Below are 23,037 nucleotides of genomic sequence, written 5' to 3'. Positions count from 1 at the left end.
TATGCACAGTACTAAAAGTAACTGAAAATGTTAATTAGAAGTGAAGAGTTCAATTAGCTTTACAACTTGAAATTTTTAAAAAGTTAAGAGCAGTTTTGAGTTTGAAGTATTTGCCACTCATGGCCAGTTGCACCAGCATTACTTAATAAACCTTGCTTAACCCTTAAGAGTCCCTTAATCTATGTTAATGTAATGATTGAAGTGGTAAAAAAGTATTAAGAAAAGAATAAAAAATGATTTAGGAACAGTTTTTTTATTCTCTGTAACTTTTGAATTTAACGTGTTGACCTAAAATATATAATGAGGAGAGCCAATATTTTCACATTTGTTTTTACATGTAAAATCCCTATGTTCCAAAAACGATTCTAAACCCTCTATATTAATCATTAGATGCTACGAGAACTACCTATTCTGTAATATTTGAGATACTTAAAACTAGTTGGTTTTAGGAAATTAATATTATAATAACATGATACTTTATTGTCACAAATAAGTACCCAAGTATCAGATCATCACTGTTTAAGTCATTAGAAACTGTTGAGCGACTGAAAATGGTAGAAACGTGAAGTTATCAAGCGAGTCCTGTCGTTCCATGATTCACTATGATTTTAAAGCTGGATTAACTCTAGACGAACATTTACAACGTTCAAAAATCGTGTTTGATAATAAAGCACCGTCTTGAGCCACCCTTTTTAGGTGGTTTGCAGAATTCCGCAGGGGTCGTACTATTCATTACTTGGATAAATCATGGAGGTAGGATGACCTCTACCTTCAGGGTAAATGCAACGTGTGCAAAAAATATAGTTGGTTTGGGAGTATGTTAAAAATTCCAAGACAAAGATTGATGAAAACAATAATTTTTGTATATTAAAGAATAATAAAAATAATGTGAGAGTTTACAGTAAACTTTATGCAACATTATAGTCTAATACCTTCAGTGTGGGAAGCCTTCAACTAGTCAAGTAAACGTTGTAAACATTATACTTTACAATTACCATTTAAACATTGTTATTCCCTTCCGTACCTACTTTTACATTCCATACTCCGTATTTTCCTCTAAAAGCTTGTTAGTTGTTGTCCAAAAATACATTTTTTTGTAAATTCGTCATTCATCTTCCTAATTCTTTAAGTTTTTGTTCTAACAAATTTACATTTAAAGAATGCTTACATAAATATTGTCCATTCAAAAAAAGTACGGGAATTTCGTATCTATACATTCTCAACCATCTTACATTTTCCTTTTGCGTAATATTAACCGTTTCAACATGTATTCTATCCGAAAAAAGTCGCAATTTCTCTTTCACTTCATCACACAACGGGCAAGGGTCTTTAGTGTATAAAGTTAATTTTGGTGTCTCACCAAATGGAAGTTTTCCATCCCTGATAAACAAAACAAAAACAACAAGAGTATAAACATATTTATTTGTACAGCATTTGATGTAGTATAAAAATAGATTTTGAAGATATAAAGATTGTGTAATATGTTTTTCAAACAATTGCCACACAGATAAAACTTACAATTTCTCAATCATAATCGAAGATGCACCACCGCCACCATTACATATAGAAGCAACTCCCTTTTGACCAGGCTTCAAGGCGTGGACCAAATGCACAATTATACGTGCTCCAGACATTCCAATTGGGTGACCAAGACTCACAGCACCTCCGTGAACATTAACTTTAGCGGGATCTAAATCTAGAAGTTGTTGGTTGGCTAGAACCACAACACTAAATGCTTCATTAATTTCCCATAAAGCAACATCTTCTTTTTTGACTCCAGTGCTACTCAAAAGCTTGGGAATTGCTATGGCTGGGGCAATGGGGAAGTCTACAGGTTCAGTAGCGCCATCTTCAAAACCTACAATTCTTGCTAGAGGTTTTACGTTAAATTTTTTAGCAACTTCCGGTGTAGTGAGGATAATAGCAGCAGCGCCATCATTTAATGTAGAAGCATTTCCCGCTGTTACTGTACCACTTTCTTTCTGAAACACCGTCGCTAACTTACTAAATTTATTGAAATCAACTCTTTTGTACTCTTCATCAGCTGAAACAACTAAATCTGGGCCCTTCCTTTGTGGTATACTGACGCTAACAAGTTCTGAGTCGAACTGTTTGTTAACGTAGGCCTCAGCGCTTCTTTTATAACTCGAGATAGCATATTCATCCTGTTGCTCTCGTGATATTTTTAACTTTTTTGCCGTATTCTCAGCGCAATTTCCCATGTGGAATTTATTATAAACATCTGTTAACCCATCAAATACAATCCCATCAACTAAATTCACCCCACCATACGGTGTAGCTCCTCTCTTCATATAATAGGGTACATTTGACATGGACTCCATCCCTCCAGCTAAAACTACCTCCTGATGGCCAGTTTGTAAATTTTGTGCAGCAAGCATGACAGCTTTCATTCCAGAGGCACAGACTTTGTTGACAGTGGTACAAATAGTGGATTTTGGAAATCCTGCAAAGATTGTTGCTTGCCTTGCAGGAGCTTGACCTACACCCCCTTGACATACATTTCCTAAATAAACTTCTTTGATCTCTTCTTTTGGGATTCCAGCACGTTCAACAGCTCCTTGAATAGCAGCAGCGCCCAACTTTGTCACATGGACAGAAGATAAAGAGCCCAAAAATGAACCAATGGGGGTTCGGGTGGCTGACACTATCACTACTTCATTAAGTTGAGGTTTTGTGCTATAAGCTCTTGCTATAACCTAGCAAAAGAAAATACATAAAAAAAAAACAAGAAAACAGAAGACTGGTAACATATGGATTTGCACTACAGTAATTTATTTTTTCTCTTTTGCATTCAAATAAAAGAATAAAATTAACATCATGTATGGAAACACAGACCTGTGATATTTTGAACGTGAACATTTTGTAGCTTTTCAGCACTGACCACCAGCTCACCACTACGGCAGTGGTTTCAAAATTGCTGTATCATATATCTTCCAAGCAAACACAACTTGGAAGGACTTTGCCCTGGGCTATCAGCTGATGTTGCTACCATTTCATTGTTTGAATTTAAATGAATATGAACTATTAAAATTATCTATTTGTCACAACGTATATAAAAACAAAAGTAGTAGCTTCTGATGTACATAATAGCTAGTGAGTACTGTGGTACTAGCAAAAATAAACAAATAATTGAAATAATTATATTCACGCATTACTGTTTAAAATTTGCGCTGGTGGCGCTGGTCATTGCAGTGCCACCATAATTAGAAAAACAAATCTCGGTAACCTCACAGCTCATACCAAAAATGATTAATATTTTTAAATTATAGGAAACATATAACATATGACTGAAGTCAAGTCTGTACTTCACGATAATCGGAATCGAAACCCGTTGAAAAATATTTCAAACTGTAATATACGTGTGATTAGTTCATGATTCATCAAATGCTTTGTTACTTTTCTGTTTATACGATTAAAATCCCTAAACCTTTAATTCTCCAAAATGGGCGACAAGGAATTATTAGATTCACGAGAAATTAATGAAAGATTAACAGTTCTTTTCGAAAGATATAAAGATGAAATAAACACTCAAGAACGTCCAAACGTGAATTATCTTTTGTACCATATAAATAATGCAACAGATAACTTATTGTATCAAGTTAAATATGAAGTCGAGCAGCTAATGACAGGCAAATTAAAAGAAGAGGAATCAACAGTGGCAAGAAAGTAAAAGAAAATCATATTTGTTTCTCTTTGTTTACTGTTAATAATTTATTCTAGTCTTGCCATAAATAACAAGAAAGCTGAATGTCTAATAAAGTTGCAAACCCTTACTTCAGAACTTACGTGTAGTATTATGGAAGACTATAGAAAGAAGGTAGAAGAAAGTAAAGGTTTCACTACGTAGAAGAAATCAAATTTCGTTGTATAATTTTTTTACATAAATAAATGTTTTGAATAATGACTGCTCTATCGGTAATGTAGGCGCTTCGACTCACCGGTGCTGGGTAATGTCAGCCATCAGCTGACAGTCTTTGGTGAAGTGGTTCGAGAAGGAGAAACGAATATTAATGTCTTAAACAGCAAAGTGAAGTGTTTCGTCCACATCGTTCATTTAGTAAACTCCCAAGTTCAGTTTTCTGTAATTTTGTAAAAATGACATAACCTAAAAATCTATAAACATGAACGTTGAACAAAACAGATTAGACACCTTCCAAGAATGGCCACATGATGCAGTGGTGAGTCCTCAACGCATTGCCAAAGCTGGTTTTTTTTACAAAAACCAAGGATTGATAGTCGAATGTTTCTCATGCCATTTAACAATCTCCGAATGGAATTATGGTGATCAAGTAATGGCCAAACACAAAACTTTAAGCCCTACTTGCCCATTTGTACTAAATCCAACTACCTCAGGAAATGTTCCTATAATATCACAGCCTACTAACGTACCTTCATCATCAACAACCTCTGACTCGATGAAAGACGAAGCTGCGAGGCTTAAAACATTTAAACGATGGCCTATACCTCATATCGTAACTGCAGAAAGTTTAGCTCGTGCTGGATTCTATTATCTCAACGCTGGAGACAACACAAAATGCGCTTTTTGTAAAGGAGTAGTTAGGGCATGGGAAGTAGGTGATGATCCTGATAGAGAGCACAAGAGACACTTTGAAGATTGTCCATTCGTACTAACAGAAATCATACCAAGACTCAACTTAAATTCAAATGATGAAGACAAAGTCAAAACGGACTCCTCTTTTTCAAATCTTCACATAGTGACTAATGAAAATTTACATTGTTTGGGCGTTCAAACACATAAGGGACCAAAGAAACCAAATTATGCCACTTTAGAGTCAAGATTGAGATCCTTTACAATGTGGCCTCCTGATTTAATACAGACTCCCGATATATTGTCACAGGCTGGGTTCTATTATGAAGGAATGGGGGATCAAGTCAGGTGCTTTCATTGTGATGGTGGGTTGAGGCACTGGGATCCACAGGATGATCCATGGACTGAGCACGCCAGGTGGTTCCCAAGATGTTCTTTCATTAAATTAGTTAAAGGCCAGGATTTTGTAACGGCGTGTTCATTGGAGTTGAATGTCAACAGCAACTTGGTAAGGGAGATTTTTTTAAGTTGTAACAAATTTGTTAATATAACTCGCGTGTTTTTACTTATTTCTCAGACGCATTGTAATAAACTTCATTTTAGTACAGTCAATTCGACATGAGAACATGCTTTTTGTGTAGGCAGCGAATTTTTTTGGGGGGTTTCGTAAGGGGGTTTGCGATGAGTTTAAAACTGAATTTTCGAGACTGGGGCTGCTCTCATTCGGCCGCCGTCTTCAAAGGCAGGATGCAATTGGTTTTTATCATATATTTCCGTAACGGTAATTTTGACAAACAAATTTTAAAAGAATTTTTTAGATGATGGAATTATCTACATTATATCTACATTTATAACTATGAAGGGATGAAAGTTTTTGTAGTTTCAATCGTCGAGTTTTATATCTTTCTTTTGGAGGGGATAGTTTGCACATCGCCACATTTGGTTTTGCATTGGTAAAAAATTTATCCTAGAAGACTGCTCACAGTTTTTCATACCTTAATTTTTCCAATTTTTCTGTCCATAACTTTTTACTTCCCGAGCGTAAGCCAAGAAAGTATTGTAATCGAGTCCGTCGGCCGACCCTCTACTTTTACGTTTTCTCGACCTTTCATAACCCCAAGAGTATGTGCTCACGTTCTTCGATTTTTATTTATACAAGGAGAAACAAAATACGGATAGTTTAACGTGTTTTATTTACAACTATTTACAACGATCAAATTGTACAGAACCGACGTGTTATCGGTACCGTGTGCTGGACCTAAGAGAGAGTTTCGACTTCTTTCTGGTTCATCTTCTCCTTTTGGCACCTGCGTCATCGTTTGACCAATTAATGAGTCGCGTAATGTGTGTGACCTATATACGACGGTTGAAGTCGCCACAAGTACGAAGAAATAAGTCTCCCGCACAGAACACCCTAAATTAAGAACACTGGCTCATTGAAAAATTACGAATTGTAAAACGTGGCGCCATCTCGTTTCGACGGATGAACTAATTACACTATATCGAGGTTGGGGGAGGGGGATCCAGGGATCATTGACATCGACACATTGATTTGATTTGTAGGTTAATGGTACCGAAATTCACTTAAATAAATAATTTAACAAGAAAAACAACATTGTGCTATAAAAATTTATTTTATTGTTAAGAAGCCTACTAACAATATAACTGAAGTGAAAACATCAGTTTGTTAATAACTAATCAATGCACAAAATCTGAAAATTCTAACAATTTTAAAAACAGTCAGAGGAGAAAATTACATAATAATTTTCGTTGATACATGCAGTTAAATGTGTATATAGGGTAACATAATAGAAACGAATTCATGTTTTTACAGCTACAATGGTTACGATTATAAACAGAGCCCAGGCAGGAGTTGGTAACTTGCAATTGATTCCTTACTGCATATAGTAAGGATTTGCGTGCAGACTGAAAAACTAATTCAGAGTTAAGGGTTTATGCGTTAACCAAATTTGTGGTGGTGTAAAACTGAGTTTGTAATGGAGTGATCGTTGCCTTTTGTCCCCAATTGGACACCCGTGAATTTGAATGAAAACTACAAATTTTTGCTTGTTCAGTCATTCCTGTTTAGACTCTGGTTATGCGGTATGTGTCAATAAACAAATGTTCATAATACAAATAATATAAGTTACAGGTAATGTGAGTAAGTGTAAAAGGAGACAGGAAAAAAGGAAACTGAGAATGATTTGGAGTTAAAGTGTGCAACTTTTTCAAAAGATAACATCGAATCCTGTGTGAGCACAAACTCAACAGCATAATTGTCATAATTAAGATAATGTAGTACTGTATTAAAATGAGGTAAATGCAGTGGTATTATTAGTATTACCTATTGGGAAGAATTACTATATCAATGTTGTATCATACAATACCTAGGGATTTGAATTTTCCCTGTAACAACAAATTTATAATTGAATGCAAGTATTTTAGTCAACTGTGCATATAGAAACTATATGCACAGTTATATATTGCATATATAAAAATATATATTAACAATTTAAACCTGTACTTCACCAAACTAAACAGAGTAAAAACTGTGCCAAACAACAAGTTTTAAATTTGATACAAAAAAAAAGTAACGCTATTTGGAAAGACCTTCATATGTATAGCGCCATTAAGGTAGTCCAGTTCCTTACATTTCAAAAGTTGGTGTTGCCAATTGAATTTTTTTATATTGTTATATGTATATTAAAATAAGAAATTAAGCTCTGGTCTTCCCATTTTGTTAAAATTAAATAAATCATTTTTTATTTTATTAATGCAATTGAATGATTTATTAATTCTTTTACACATGGTGTATCAACATTTCTAAAAAATGAAAATTTACTACTAAAGCGGAAACAACGATGCATCTCGATGAGGAATTTTTAATAAATAAAATTAATAGCATATACTTGTGTAAAGTCGTTAGCTCCAGTATGACTACAGTGATTAAATGCTGTGCGCTTTTAAAGGCAAACGGTGATGCATTGAATGATGAAGTTTTAGATGGGTGACTTTTTGAACAAAAATATAATTAAACAAACACAACCGGACCTTTGACGAAATATAACAGTATGAATGGCGGTATGAATTCCCCCAGAAAGGAGAAAAAAAGTACACAAATGTATACTAGTGATTCATATCATAAAGAGTTTTGGATGAGAGCAGAGCATATATTTAAATCTATGGAATCTAAGAAAACGTCTCGCAGTTTTAACAGGTTGGATAACAACTATAAACGGTTTCCTTCAAGTTGCTAGTACTTTACAAAACCTAGGTTATGACAAATTTCCAACCAGGCCATTTAATCAGGATAATTGAAAATTTTTTGGTCAATTGAGACAGTATGGTGGTAGAACTAATAATCCTATGTGTGTTGCTTTCGTGCCATATTTCAAATTATCGATAAAAAAAATCTAAAAACATTTGTAGTAGTTCCAACTGTAAGCACGATAGTGATGAAGTACTGTTAATTAACATTAAATCACTTTTTAAAACCAAACAAAAAAAATAGACAACCGGACATTTAGCAATATAGTGAGATACCAGATGTAGATACATTAGAAACACTGACAATTAATGAAGTTCAAACACTGGTGCAATTTTAAATAGCATTGTGCCCGAATGTGAATAATATTGTGAGAATCTGTTGCACAAAGGTGAGGCGACAGATATACTGAATAAACTAGAACGAGGTGTAAAATGTTCCTACTAAAAATAGTTATTTGATGCAAAAGAAGAATTTAGAAACTATTGATGCGTTTATAAAAACGAAAACATTTTTAGTTTTTCACTTGAGATGCATGTTGTTTGTGCTTCGGCAATAATTCTATTTTTTAGAACACTTCATATTGAATATCTAATTAGAATTACTGAATAAAATGATTTATTGTAGGACTGAAATCATAAGCGCCTTAATTGATTTTTTTGGGGACCGATATAAAAAGAGCTACTTTACGATTCGATTTGCGGCCCTAAAGTTTTATTTTTTCAGACTGAACTGTCAAAATTACTTTTTTGGACGGAAGTGTCATATTTACTAACTTTTCTTTGAAGTCCTTGCATGTTTACCTTACATATTTTTTAATCAAGCACTTTTAGCTAATGGAATTTTTCTTGTATCTTACCAAATTACCTTAACAATAAGATGAGATCTATTTCTATTTATTATATTATAAAAATCACTGAAGCATGAGGGATCAAATATTTGAAACATTTATGAAGTGAGATGAGATTGGTTCCCAAATGTTTGTTGCAAAATAGCCTTTCTTCTACATTCTCTTAATTGAAAGGAAAAGTAGGCTTCCGATTTTGTTGCAAATCCTTCAAGGTTTTTGTCCAACAAGAAAAGCAACAGTTTTCTAATCTCAAAAACGTAAATAACTATATACCTACGAAACAAGTACCATTACAGCAGTGGGGTGTAAGTAATACAACTTAGATTTTTGTTGATGAGTACGTGATTGCCGTTGATTAGAAGTTGTATTATTAATTCCGCAAAAATTAGCAAATATTAAAATATGGAAATCCTTCTGTGTATGCTAGCAAAAATACATAGGTACATGCCAAGCGTGGTTTAGATTTGAAATTCTAGTGTATTTTGCTTGTTTCTATAAACTTGTTTTTCAAATTTAACTAGGAATTTTTACATGTGGTGTTCTAAAAAATGTTGCATACACCACGTCCAAAGAGAACTTTTTCAAACTTTAGATGGGCCGAAAAACTTCCTCTTTATAGCCTTGGTACATAAATAACTAAAATCTTGAGATGACGTTCTAAAATTTTTGGTGGCGATGATTAGACATATTTTGGCTAGCATTTTACACAATATTCTTAAAATACATTTAAAATTCCATAACAATTAGTTGAGTATTATCTATTAAAAAAAAAAAAACGACGACGGCAACCGACAGTTGGATTCTGAATACCTACCTTTATAAATTCTGAAAGGTATGAGAAAAACCTTGAAATCAACAGTTCATCAAATAGACCCCTCTCTTGTTTGCTGTTGGAAAGTAAAAGTATATATAATTAGATTAGATTAAATTTTATGTTGTAAGCGTCAAAAATAAACAATGTGGAGTCACATTTAGTGATGAAGCCAAATATTGAAAACCTGATGACTTTGGGAGGTAAATGTTATGATGTATTCACATCTGACAAGGAATAGAACCACAGATTCATTTTAAAGTGAAACTTTTTGTTTATAAAATTCAATTCTATCCTTATTTTTGTATTATTAATAATAATAATAATTGTTTTGTTAATCTAATCAATGCATATCATTACTTGGTCTTAGTACCCGTAATGATAGAAGTCTTGCTTGAATGCCGGTCATTTCCGGGTCAGTGGTGGGTCTTAATAATATTATTCTTTTTAGCAACATTAAAGTGGCACTTTTTAAGCAAACAGTTGTTATTGCTTTCAGTGTTAAGTGATAGAAATTGATCTAATGTTATTTAAATAGAATCAGTAAAATTAACTGATCTATTCATTTTTTTTAAGGTTCCTTGAAACAGTTCTAAGAGCGTATGAATAAATAAATTTAATTGTTCAGTATCTTGCCAAAAACTCAAAATGGTTCGCAATTTTTTTTACAAATTTATTTTTTAATTCCCGAGCGTAAGCTAAGGAAGTATAGTAATCGCGTCCATCGGCCGAATTGCCACTTTTTTTACGGTAACATTTATCATTAAATATACAGTAATACATTATTAAACTACACAGAAAGGAGCATGTCGTAATAAATTTCACGAAAGATTTACCTAATAAAACTTTAGATAAAATTAAATTCAATAAAATTTATCAAAAACAATAATAAGAAAAAATGTTTTTATGGATGCTTCAATTAATTCTTTTTCTTTCGCATCGAGTAAATATTTTTGGTACATTTTGCTGCGCGTTCCAGTTTATTTAGTGAATCGTCTGGTAGTTGCAATTTCCCGTTCATGATGTTAACTAGTTTTTTTGTGTATGTAAACAAGAATAATTCTGTAAATTTTGTGATAATGCTGTCCGATATTGTTTCAGAATGTGGACATTTTTTAAATTTAAAGTTAACCCATAGTTTCAACACTTGAGTGATTCTATTTTGTAAATTATTTTTATAGAAAACACTTTCTATAATTTTGTTCAAAATGTAATAAGTTATTATTAAGTTATTTATTAGGTCAGTATTTGCATAGCACAAACTTTTCTTGGTGTCAGTATATTCTTTTAATAAATTGTACTTGTGGTGTATATCTGTCGCCTCACCTTGATGCAACAGATTCGCACAACACGATTCACATTCGGGAACTTCAATGCTATTTAAAATTGCACCGGCAACATAACCAATAGCAGTGGTTTCTACATGAGAAATATTTGTTTGAACTTCGTTAATTGTCAGTGTTTCGAATGTATCTACATCTGGTATCTCACTATATCGCCAAATGTCCGGTTGTCTTTTTTTAATTAAATTTTTGTTTGGTTTTAAAAAGTGATTTAATGTTAACAGTACTTCATCACTATCGTGCTCACAGTTGGAACTACTACTAATGTTTTTAGAGAAATTTTTTATTAGTAATGATTTGAAATATGGCACGAAAGCAACACATGTAGGGTTATTATTTCTACCACCATACTGCCTCAATTGGCCAAAAAAATTTTCAATTGGATCCTGATTAAATGCCCTGGTTGGAAATTTGTCATAACCTAGGTTTTGTAGAGTACTAGCAATTTGAAGGAAACCGTTTATAGTTGTTATCCAACCTGTTAAAACTGGAGGACGTTTTCTTTGATTCGCTTTTTTTGGAATAAATTCCATAGATTTAAAAATATGCTTTGCTCTCATCCAAAACTCTTTATGATATGAATCACTAGTATACATTTGTCTACTTTTTTTCTCCTTTCTGGGGGAATTCATACCGCCATTCATACTGTCAAATAATTTATCAAAAAATTTTATAATAGTTACCGTATCTAAAGCTTCGTCATTCAGTGCATAATCACCGTTTTTGCTGTTTGCGTTAAAAAGTGCACAGCATTTAATTGCTGCAGCAGTGCTAGAACTAAAGACTTTTACACAATTTGAGACTTTCATTTTTTTCACTTTTGAGGGATTGACGTGATGTTCAGTTATACCTTTTAGCAACCCAATATTATGACTTTTACAGATATTATAAGCACTCCATATGTGATCCCACTTAGCTACTTGAGACTTACTACACATTGAAAATTTTAAATCTTTATCTAATAGATTATTTCTTATACTTTTCAACAGATGAGGAGGGTCGTAAATATGAATTACATGGATTTTTTTGTTAATTACTATAACTTCTTCTTCAATGTCAGGATTTTCCTCTTTGCTTTTTTTTAATAATGTGTTTATGGCACGAACATTTGTTGTCCCTTGATCGCAAATAGATGCAATCACTTTTAAGCCTATTGCTTCAGCGCGTACTACAATATCTTTGTAAAAACTGACAATTTTATCTGCTGACATTGAGTCTTTACAGAATGAAAATGCAACGGGCTGTTTCCATCTTTTGAAAATGCCACGCAACATAAATACCATTACATGGTCGGCAATTTTCTCAGTTCTTTGGCTGCCGTCATCCTCTAAACCTACCACGTAGTCCTGGTGTTTATTATAATCTAAATGAGGCTGAATAGCCATTTCATCAAATATCAAAGTACAAAGCTTATCTCTATGTTCAAAATTTTCAATTTTCTTTTCCAAAGCGTGAAATATGGTGTCATTAATACCAGGTTCAATACTAACAGCGCTTAACACTTGTTGCAGCGTACTTACAGAGGGAAGACATAGCAGTTTATACAGTAGGCGATACAATTTGGGACTAGTCTTCCACATAATAATACAATTAATTTTTTCTTCGTCTGTGAAGGTCCTGCCGTACTTCTTCTTCCCGTAGTTTCGAAATTGACACTTTAAAAGAGTCTGCTGAAATGGTGTCATATTATTCAGCATTTCTTCAAGTTTTCTGTTTTCTTTCAAAATTTTGGAAGTTTCTTTCACCAACTTCTTACTTGTCAAAATTTTTTTTTCCAAACCACGCACCTTTCTTTTCAAACGTTTAACTTCATTCTTTAATTCATTGCTCTGAAGAGCTATCAAAAAAAAAAGATGTTTAAAAAAAATGTTCGCTCGACATGAAAAAATTAAATATTGGTACCTACTAAGGTTGGGTATAATAACACTAACAAAATTATTTTTAATCTTTATTCTTTTTTAAAGAAAACTATTTATAAATAATGTAAATATGTACTACCAACGAAAGGAATCAGGTATCTAATGTGTCTACCAAAAATTTGGTAAACTACTAGGTAATGGAAGCAGTTATGAAAGGAATAGTTTAAAGAAACTCAAAAAATAAATAAGGGTGGATGTTTAAAGAGAAAAGAATAATATCAGCATTCAAATGAACATCACAGTGAGTTAACAAGAAAATTGGAAAACAAGATGAAAACAGGAATTTGAGAGCATGTTTTCAACACACTGCTGGGTTTATTGCAGGAAATTTAGGAGAAAACAAACATCTGCAGGAGATTCTAAGTTAAAAAAAATTGCATGCTGATTTTATAATCTACATAATATTTACACGTAAGTTGTGAAGGTAGAATCTTCTTTTAACTTACAGACAGTAGCCATCTTTACCTATGGTGAAGGATGAGACAAAAAAGTGTATGAACCTATCTGAAACTTATCAACAAAAGTAAGAAAAACCACCAGACGCAATCGTAGTCATTAATAGTACCTAAATGTAGTTTGGTGTGTTTAAATTTCTTATAAAAAAAAAAGAAACAATAATTGCAAACGTACCAATAATTTGCCTTTCATGTGGTGCCTCGTCTTTTTCTAAAATGTCCACATCATCTTCTTTATCAAAATCATCAGTGACGTCATGTTCCCGTTCTTCGCAAGGATCATTTGCAACAATTGTAGGTGTTTTTGCCACGATGCGAGCAACTAAAAAATAATACAGTATATAAGTCAGTGTCATATTTAAGAGTTTTAACGTATATAGCCATATTTTTTTGTATGTGCATAGTAGACAGTATAATCAAAATAATAATACTCGATGCCCTTTTTCATTTTTCAACCACAAGACCACAGATTTGTGATCTTGAAATGTTATATTATGTTGATATAGTCCAAAAGAAAAATATATTTATACTCAAACTATCACCGCGACAGCACGGGATGTAGCGTATGAGATACAATTCCGGGCGTTGCTAATAAGTATAAAATAAATTAAGGGAGTAAAGATATATCATCACCTTTAACATTTCTATCAGAGTCATGATCGAGTGTACCAGAACGTTTCCTTTCAAATGTGTGAAGTCCACTTGTAGAGGGTACTTCCTGCAAATCTTGGTAAAAGTCGAGCTCAATTGTAGTACTTGTCTCATAATTATTTGGGCAATCAATCAAGTTGAGATCGCAGTCATTGTTTGAAGCAACCGCTAGAAAATTGTTACCTTATTAGAATTATTGTAAAAATGTTCACAGAGTAATGCGAATAAGTCGTTTTTAATGTTTCTCAATATCATGCAACATGCAACCCAAATTGTGACCCTGTGTGTAATGTATAGTAATACCGTATCATAACAAAATAGCAATTTAAATAGCTCTACAAAAGTTTATTTATACCTGTAGGTAAACCCAAAGATGGTAAGATATCCTTCTTTAGACGATGGTTTATTAGGATATTCTCTGGAAAATGTCTTCCACAGATTCTAAAGTGTTTATGAACATCTTCCGGTTTGCGATTTTTCAAATGTTCGTTTCCGCAAAGGTTTATCCATTTTTTAAAACGTGTGATTTCCTTTTTTGGATCCGGAAAGCGCAACACGGGCACTCCTTTGGGGATTCTACCACAAAGTGGAACACAGCAGCTAACGTGTTGATATTCCATTATTACCTGTTAAAAAAGTGTTGTAAATAATGTAACGCATTTAACTAATATAGGCTTCTATAATATGTATTTTTAAATTTGAAACTTCAAAATTGTCAGAGTTCAAACAATATTTTCTTCATTTAAAAACATTTCACATTGATAAGCTAAGGAAAAACAATATTTTGAAATTATATCCAAAAGTTTTATAACTACAGAAATGCCTATAAATATCGGAGCTTAGCCCTTATGACTTTCTTAGGAAGTCTGCAAGGCACTAGAGCCTCACGATTCTAAAACATATATGAATGTGACTTGGAGTAAACTATTTCTGCCAACAAAGCCACAGAAGAAACATTCTAAACATATAAACTACCGCCCTTACCTGCTGCACTTTAAAGGCAAACTGCTTTCTAGTAACAAAAAAGTCTCTTAAAATGGTGAAAAGTTTCTAAACTAATAAACAAAAATGCGAAAGAACGGAACGAGAACACAAAAACGAACAGTAACACAAACGCAAACAATAACACTATAAACTACAACGAAGAACGAAAACGAGGAACGAAGAACGAAAACGAGGAACGAAGAACGAAAACGAGGAACAAATAACTCAAAATAACAACAAAACGCAAAAGGAAACCACTAAAACACCAGAAAAAATCACTTCGATACGCTAAACGAGCTCGCTCAGAAAATCAAATAAATTGACATAAAAAACACACTCTTGATTCAAATTTCAATTTTCATTGCGCTGCAGTAGCGCCATCTGCTTTCGACGGAGTGAACTATCTGTCAGTTTATGAATGAAATCTTTTTACTACGATTTTTACAAATGACATGACAAAACCCACTGAGCTGAAGGGCCCTGGTCTCCCGTTTACGTTTGCCTGTCTGTCTGCCGTCCCGCATTTTATTAGACAGATAATTTCCGAAAATATTGTCAAATTTTGTATTTATATTAGAAATATCATATAGATGGTAAAACGCGAACCAAAATTTGTGTAGTCATCCCCACCAATAATAATGTGATGACGTCACTTCAAAATTGTGCATAACAAATGGGTTCTAAATTGTATGAAATAGCATAGTCCTGCACATGTAGTTTATGACTCCAAATTGAGTTTATACCCAAAACGTCCAGATTTTTCGAAAAAAAAATTAAAATTATGAAATAACATTTTGCAGTTGAATTTGGAATCTGCAAAACTGAATGCTTTGAAATCTTGCAAATGGTTTACAGTTATGATAAGCAGGTTAAATTTCTAGTCAAAATGTATTTACTTATCCCCTCCAAAAAATTGATGACGTCAGGTCAAAATTTTGCCGAATAAATCTTATCTAAAATGTACAAAATATGATGAGTCTATACTTGTGATTTATCATTCCATTCAAATTTTTTGGATTTGCATATACAGGGTGACTCAAAAAAATTAATGAATGCTTGAATTTATTTTATTGATTTAATCAGGAACTACAACACCGAATGCTTTGAAATCTTGCTTATACGGGTGCCCGAAATAAATTAATGACCGAATCAATTTATTTTATTGTTTACACTGAATACTATGAAATTTTGCAGACGTTTTGAAGTTTTGTAAACAAAAAATTGATGACGTCATCTCAAAATGTTACCAAATAAATCCTATCTAAAATGTGCAAAATATGATCAATCTATACTTGCAATTTATCATTGCATTCATATTTTTTAGATTTGCTTATACAGGGTGACTCAAAAAAAAATAATCAATTTATTTTATTGAATAAATCAAGAACTGCAAAACTGAATGCTTTGAAACCTTGCAGACGTTTTAAAATGATTATAAGCATCGTAAATTGTTAATCAAAATAAACTTGTGTATTCCCCCCAAAAATTGATGACGTTATCTCAAAATTTTGCCGAATAAATTCCACCGAAAATGTGGAAAATATGATGAGTTTTTACATGTGATTCATCATTGCATTCATATTTTTTATTGATATTAAGAACGAGGCTCAGCATTTTCCCGAAAATGTGAAAATACAAACGTCTTTATTTAATAAGAATTATAATAAAGAAATGATATTCAGAATATTTTGTCGATTGTAGCTTACTACTTAATAGTTTTGATCCTCTGTTTTGAGGGGACAAACTCATTCAAATCATATTAATTTCTACATGATATTCTTCCGATGTATAAACATAAACACTTTCAAGTTGTTTTTCTTATCGAGGATAACCTACGGACGTACAGTAATGGAGTCCGTCGGGCAATTTGGTACTTTCGTGTTTTCTCGATATTGCACAACCCCTAGACAAGGCTGCAGTTAGGGGGAGGTTAGGGGATGGTGAGCCTCCCTTAGATCTAGACAAGTTATAATTACCCAAATGTGAATTACTATATCGAAAATCAAAATAAAATGTAATGTTTTTTCAATAAGCGGAAGTCAGAGCAGTAAAAAAGTCTGGACCGTCGGCACTGTGATCCGGTTATTTGCAATTCGTAGAAAACATGTTTTAGTTTAGTTTCTGTTTCAATCTCACAGGTTGATAACTGTTATCGCTATTTGTCTTAAATTACAAGCACCATAATTGATTTGGGTCTTCAGTCGCACCTCTGTTATTACAAACGGCAGACGTGATTAAATTATTTCGTTATTTTGTTGATTATAAATCACTGTTCAAGAATAATAATACCATACTTTTATTATTAGTATTATAATGCATCTTTCCAAACTGATATATGCATCCTTGCAAAAATGTGGATGACATCAACACAAAATTTTGTAATAGAAAAACTCACTTGTAACAAACGGTTAGCACGTTTCTCTACCTTTACTCAAACACTAACTGACCCGGTGAACTTCGTTTCACCTACAATTTAATTTTGAATCTGCAAAACCGAATGCTTTGAAATCTTGCTTATACGAATGCCCCAAATAAATTAATGACCGAATCAATTTATTTTACTGTTTACACTGAATACTATGAAATCTTGCAGACGTTTTGAAGTTTTGTAAAAAAAAATTGATGACGACATCTCAAAATGTTGCCAAATAAATACTATACATACTTGCAATTTATCATTCCATTCATATTTTTTAGATTTGCTTATATAGGGTGAGTTTTCTTGATTTAATCAGGAGCTGCAAAACCGAATGCTCTGAAATCTTGGAGATACTTTAATGTTATCATAAGCATGCTAATTTTTTTATTAAAATGTATTTGTTCATTCCCCCTAGAAAATTGATGACATCACCTGAAAATTTTGCTGAAAAAATCCCATCTGAAATGTGCAAAATATGATGAGTTTTTACTTGTGATTTATCACTGCATTAATACTTTTTTAGTTTTGCTTATACGGGTGTCTCAAAAAAATTAATCACTGAGTCAATTTATTTTATTGATTGAATCAAGAATTGCAAAACTGAATACTTTGAAATATTGCAGACGTTTTGAAGTTACTGTAAGCATGGTAGCTTTTTAATCAAAATATATCTGTTTATCAAGCCCAAAAAGTTGATGAGGTCATCTATAAAATTTTGCCGAATAAATCCTATCTAAAATGTGCAAAATATCATCAGTATATATTCGTAACTTATCATCAAGTATAGATATAGATTAGATACATATTTTTATTTTAGTTTATAATGGATGCCGTCAGGGTTGGCCTAATTTAAATAATTTGATTCAAATCGTGATTTAAATCAACTGATTTTTAAAAAAATCATTGATTTAAATCATTCTTGTTTTTTTTTAATTGTCTTTTTGAATTACGAACATATAATGCATGTTAGTCTTTTAAATGCATTTTAATTCGATAAGGGTACTAACTGCGTACCGCCGCAATTTACGTAGACCTTTCTGGGAAACCGCGAAAGCGAAAGATCCGTTGCAATTTACAAGTACAGTCCGATTCTTTTAACTTTGGCAGTGCCGTAAAGTAATGACAAAAAAGATATCTGGGATGCTTACGTGTATGTCTTCCAACTCACTGCGGCTGTAAGCTGTTACTACAAAGAATGTGCGTATTTCGAAACACTGGGTGCAGACCGTTTCAAGCTTTCGAGAAAAGAAACTGACCCTGGTTTTACGACACTTTCCCAAAATTAAAAGCACCAGACTCCTGGAATTTAAAGTATTTTTTTTGGTCAGCTGCAATTTACATTTGCCGACAGAAGCAGTGAAGCACGATTCAAACATGACAGAGCCGCATATTTGTGATTTGTGAATGTTTGAAAATACGCAGAAAATAAAAATTACAACAACTAAATAAAATATAAAGCTTTTAAAAACTGAATAAAAATAATTAAAAGTGCAAACTTAAGCCACATGACTTTTGATTTTTTTCTTACTACTTTTAAAGTTTGAATTATTGTGGGTAGCCGAAAAACTAAAAAAAAATCAAAGAAAAATCAAAAACATTTAAAAAAACCAAAAAAAATCATTGATTTTTGATTTTTTTAAATCCGTTTCCAACCCTGGTTACCAAAACAATAAAATTCGCAAAATCAAATCTTTTTTAATTTTTCGATAGAGCTGGATTTGACAAGCTGTACTTTATGGGTGAGGGAAGTTCTGTCGAAGTAATCTTCGACCAATTTTTTTTTCCAAAAATTTGAATGTCTTAGGTGAAAACGCAGTACGGGATCATACATCGCAAGAGCAAATGTATCGTATTTTATGAAATTAAAAAAAAATACAATTGCAATTTTTGGAATGACGTCATCCCATTGGTGATTGGAATGATTAGCCAACTTTTGGTTAGCGTTTTACCACATGGAAAGGGAAAATAAAATGCAACGTTTTATTTAATAAGATGAAATCGGAGCAATAAAAAAGTCTGGACCATCGACATTGTGATCCGGTTATTGCAATTCGGAGAAAATATCTTTTAGTTTAGTTTCTCTATTTCACTCCCACGTATACAATCTCAACAAGCGTTATCGCTATTTGTTTTAAATGACGGGTATTATAAATGATATTCGGTTCAATCTTCAGTCGCACCTCTGTTATTACATGTGGCAGGCGTGATTAAATTATTTGGTTATTTTATTAATTATTAATCAATATTCAATTCGACTCACTCCATCTTCCCGAAAATTTGGGAATACAAAACACTGCGTCTATCCAAACTGATATACATGTCCTTGCAAAAATGTTGCTGCCGTCATCACAATATTTTGTAATTGAAAAATTCAATTGAAATAAACGCATAGCACGTTTCTTTACCTTCACTTGAACATTACATAGATATCTTTATTTTAACTTATGAGTTGTCGTAAAAAATTAAAATTCGCAAATTCAAATCTTTTAATTTTTCAAAACAGTTGGATTTGATGTACAATTCTTTATAGGCGAGGAAAGTTCTGTCGAAATAATCTTCGACCAAGTTTTTTTTTCTCTGTTTATTCTTAGATAAATGACAAGGGAATAGTTTGAATGGGTGCATTTATATTTTTAGTACCTCGCTTTATGAATGAGTGGAAAACGGATGTTACTGTTTACAAAGTAGTGGCTTATTTTGAACATCTGTATTGGGATCTCCTGGACAGATCGTTGAATAATTCAGAGTTTTTTTTGTTAAAACTGACGCAGTTTATATGTTAATCTACGTCATAGTTCTTAAAATTTAGCAGAAAGTGGTTTGCAGACATGCAATTAAATACGTTTGTCTAAATAAAGTTTAAATGCAAACGGTAATGATAATCGAGGTAGATTTCAGAAATTTTCAGTTTTTTTTTTAAGACATAGTAAAGCGCCCTCGTTATTTTGTTTTAATATTTATAAAAAATTGTGAAACATGTGTTGTTTAAATTGTGACGTTGTATTAAAATGTAACCAGTTGTTAATTTTCCAAGAATTTGGTTGCATAAAAATAAAATGCTGGTTGTCCTTGTACGTTACTTGAAATAAACCTGACCCAGAATTTATAACATTGCGCAATTTTTCAAATCGTCGATGGCAATATATGGCGTCTATTCCTTGTGTGCATTTCCCAGCCTATTTAATGTATTATCAAGAATGTATGACTCACAGTTTCATTTGCATTGTTTTTAATTCATGTGACTGTACTATCACTTGGTATTTTATTCTGTTCATATCAGCTCTTCACGATTATAACGTCTTAAACCTATTAACTTTATGTTAATATTGTTTTATACGCTCTTACGTTGTTCCAGGCTCATACGAATTTTTATATCGTCTGAATATATGTATTATTATTTAGTAACGACAATCATGTGATGCTTACGGGTTATTTGTTTTGTACTTTAATTATACAAAATACCCAGAAATTAAACCAGCAAATATTTTGTTGGAATGATAAACACCGGATCGTACCTACGCACATGAACAGGATGTGAAATTCATGTTTTTCTGCAATTATAAGCACACCTTGCCACTTTGACTTTTTACATAATTCTTTTAAATGACAAACTGTAGAAATATGTAACAAAAATGCATTAACACTTTTTACTCCCCGAGCGTAATTCAAAGTTAATCTGGAATTTTGTTGTGACATTTATTTCAAACAATAGTAAGTATTTTCAAAACATGCATAATTTTTTGTATTCGCCTTATACCTCTGCACTTCCACAATGTTCTTGGAAGTTTTGCACAAAATTCCGCACCTCCTTATTACTCCCAAATTTCATGCCAGCAAAATAATGATTTTTTAAGTGGCCCAAAACAATAACAGGGTGACAAATCAGGACTATAGGGAGGATGTGGGAGAGTCTCCCAATGTAATTTATTGGGTGTTTCTAGGATTAACATGGCTGTATGTGGCCACGCGATATCATGCAGAAGAATCACACTTCTTAACGATCGTGAGTGGATTTAAGACTGAAAGGTAGGTTTAATTTTGCCAGCGTCATAAGGAGCATTATTTAATTGTGCGCAGGGTTGGAAAAAAAAAATCGGAATTTTTTGTTTGTTTTTTTAATGTTTTTGTTTTTTGTTTTTTTTTTTTTTTTAGTTTTCGGTTACCCACAATAATTCAAACTTTAAAAGTAGTAAGAAAAAATCAGAAGTTAAGTGACTTAAATTTTAACTTTTAGTTATTTTTATTCAGTTTTTAAAAGCTTTATATTTTATTTAGTTGTTGTAAGTTTCATTTTCTGCGTATTTTCAAACATTCACAAATCACAAATATGCGGCTCTGTCTGTAGGCAAAAATGTAATGTAAACTACAGCTGATGAAAAAATACGTTAAATTCCAAGAGTCTAATGCTTTTAATTTTGGGAAAGTGTCGTAAAACCATGGTCAGTTTCTTTTCTGGAAAGTTTGAAACGATCTACACCCATTGTTGCGAAATACGCACATTCTTTGTAGCAATAGCTTACAGCCGCAGTGAGTTGGAAGACATAAACATAAACATCCCAGATGTGTTTTTTGCTGTTACTTTACGACACTGCCAAAGTTAAAAAAATCGGACTGTATTATATTAAAAAATTATACTTGTAAATTGCAACGGATCTTTCGCCTTCGCGGTATCCCAGAAAGGTCTACGTAAATTACCGCGGTACGCAGGTACATTGCAGGTGCAGGTAGTACCCTTACCCAAATACTCTACTCCATGCTTTTAAAGATTTTTACAGAAAAATCATGATTTAAATCAGGCCAACCCTGATTGTGCGTCGGCCTCTTAAACAATCTGCGTATCAATTCGTCTATTTGCAGAATATGAATTTCAGAAAGCGCAGATTTGGGACGTTTAACCCCTCGTTTCACGGGTCAGGCCTGTCAGTTTTAGGGAAATTCATGATTACTTTGAAACTATTTATGCCAAACCGCGCATCTCCCATGTACCTTTTCCAACCCTGAGTACATACTTTTAGTAAAATTTTCATGAAAAAATCTTAAGCAGTTTTTAATATATTACGTCAATGTCACCACAGACCTCACCCATACAAAATCTTAATTTTTGTTTAAGGAAATGACCACAAGCATTTTTATCAAACTAGTTCTCCTATGGTTCCACAGAGGAGATATTTCCAGCTCTGTGAATCCCCGACGCGGCTGCGATGTATTGAAAATTTTGTTTTATAAGCAAGTAATAATTAAGAGTTCAAATCGGTGTTCATAATTTATGAAAACGTGCATACTGCTTCAAATTGATTAGCTTACGGCAAATATTAAAAAAGGCGCTAGCTACGTGGACAAATTTTGCCAAAAATTGGTTGTATAGGGCACATAAGTGTCTGCTGTTGCGTTACCAAAAATTTTTTTTGGCATTCATCACCGAGCGTAAACGAAAGAAGTATTGTAATCGAGTCCGTCGGCTAACTCTCTACTTTTACATTTTCTCGACTTTTCATGACCTCTAGAGGACGAAGAAGTAGGTCTCCCGTTTCCGTCTGTCTGTCGTCCCGGATTGTTATTAGACCGATAATTTGTCTAATCATTTATGAAACAACATTTTGCACTTTAATTTTGAATCTGCAAAACCGAATGTTTTGAAATCTTGCAGATATTTTAAAGTTATGATAAGCATAATAAATTTTTAATCAAAATATATTTGCTTATCCCCTCGAAAAAATTGATGACGTCAGCTCAAAATTTTGCCGAATAAATCCTATCCAAAATGTGCAAA

At 32.8% G+C, this 23,037-nt stretch overlaps 2 protein-coding genes and 2 long non-coding RNA genes across 5 annotated transcripts in view; 2 read left to right on the top strand and 2 right to left on the bottom strand.

The window, feature by feature from the left end:
- Window positions 1-841: 841 nt before the first annotated feature.
- On the bottom strand, window positions 842-3,078 carry LOC135126624 (acetyl-CoA acetyltransferase, mitochondrial). 2 transcript variants are annotated; one of them, XM_064052664.1, is made up of 3 exons: window positions 2,857-3,078; window positions 1,519-2,717; window positions 842-1,380 (listed from the first exon to the last, which is right to left on the bottom strand). In XM_064052664.1, exons 1-3 carry the CDS (start codon window positions 2,878-2,880, stop codon window positions 1,110-1,112), a joined length of 1,494 nt encoding a protein of 497 aa, XP_063908734.1. In that variant the 5' UTR covers window positions 2,881-3,078; the 3' UTR covers window positions 842-1,109. The 2 variants fall into 2 exon arrangements, with proteins under 2 accessions (XP_063908734.1, XP_063908735.1); XM_064052665.1 differs by lacking the exon at window positions 842-1,380 and having other exon boundaries at window positions 1,404-2,717; window positions 2,857-3,065.
- An 856-nt stretch (window positions 3,079-3,934) lies between these two features.
- Window positions 3,935-23,037, top strand: part of LOC135126623 (death-associated inhibitor of apoptosis 2-like) — a 34,798-nt gene continuing 15,695 nt past the window's right edge. Inside the window, exon 1 of the mRNA XM_064052663.1 lies at window positions 3,935-5,078. Within this exon, the coding sequence (XP_063908733.1) occupies window positions 4,143-5,078 (936 nt within the window). The 5' untranslated portion in view covers window positions 3,935-4,142. The remainder of the gene's footprint in view (window positions 5,079-23,037) is intronic.
- LOC135126626 (uncharacterized) lies at window positions 6,148-7,349 on the top strand. Its single transcript, XR_010280099.1, has 2 exons — window positions 6,148-6,673; window positions 6,723-7,349. It is a non-coding gene; the product is annotated as an uncharacterized LOC135126626 (long non-coding RNA).
- On the bottom strand, window positions 12,595-14,019 carry LOC135126628 (uncharacterized). Its single transcript, XR_010280101.1, has 3 exons — window positions 13,847-14,019; window positions 13,389-13,535; window positions 12,595-12,676 (listed from the first exon to the last, which is right to left on the bottom strand). It is a non-coding gene; the product is annotated as an uncharacterized LOC135126628 (long non-coding RNA).

Source organism: Zophobas morio, unplaced genomic scaffold (assembly GCF_036711695.1).
Source record: "Zophobas morio isolate AGI-343-1 ecotype UQ-CSIRO unplaced genomic scaffold, CSIRO_AGI_Zmor_V1 ptg000011l, whole genome shotgun sequence".
NCBI lineage: Eukaryota > Metazoa > Arthropoda > Insecta > Coleoptera > Tenebrionidae > Zophobas > Zophobas morio.
This window is presented reverse-complemented; position numbering and strand designations above follow the sequence as displayed.

Coding starts and splice junctions, on each gene's coding strand:
- LOC135126624 (XM_064052664.1), bottom strand. CDS start 2,880: ATGTTCACGTTCAAAATATCACAG. Junction 2,718..2,856: donor TCACGTTCAAAATATCACAG/GTCTGTGTTTCC, acceptor TTCTTTTGCTAG/GTTATAGCAAGAGCTTATAG. Junction 1,381..1,518: donor TCGATTATGATTGAGAAATT/GTAAGTTTTATC, acceptor TTTGTTTATCAG/GGATGGAAAACTTCCATTTG.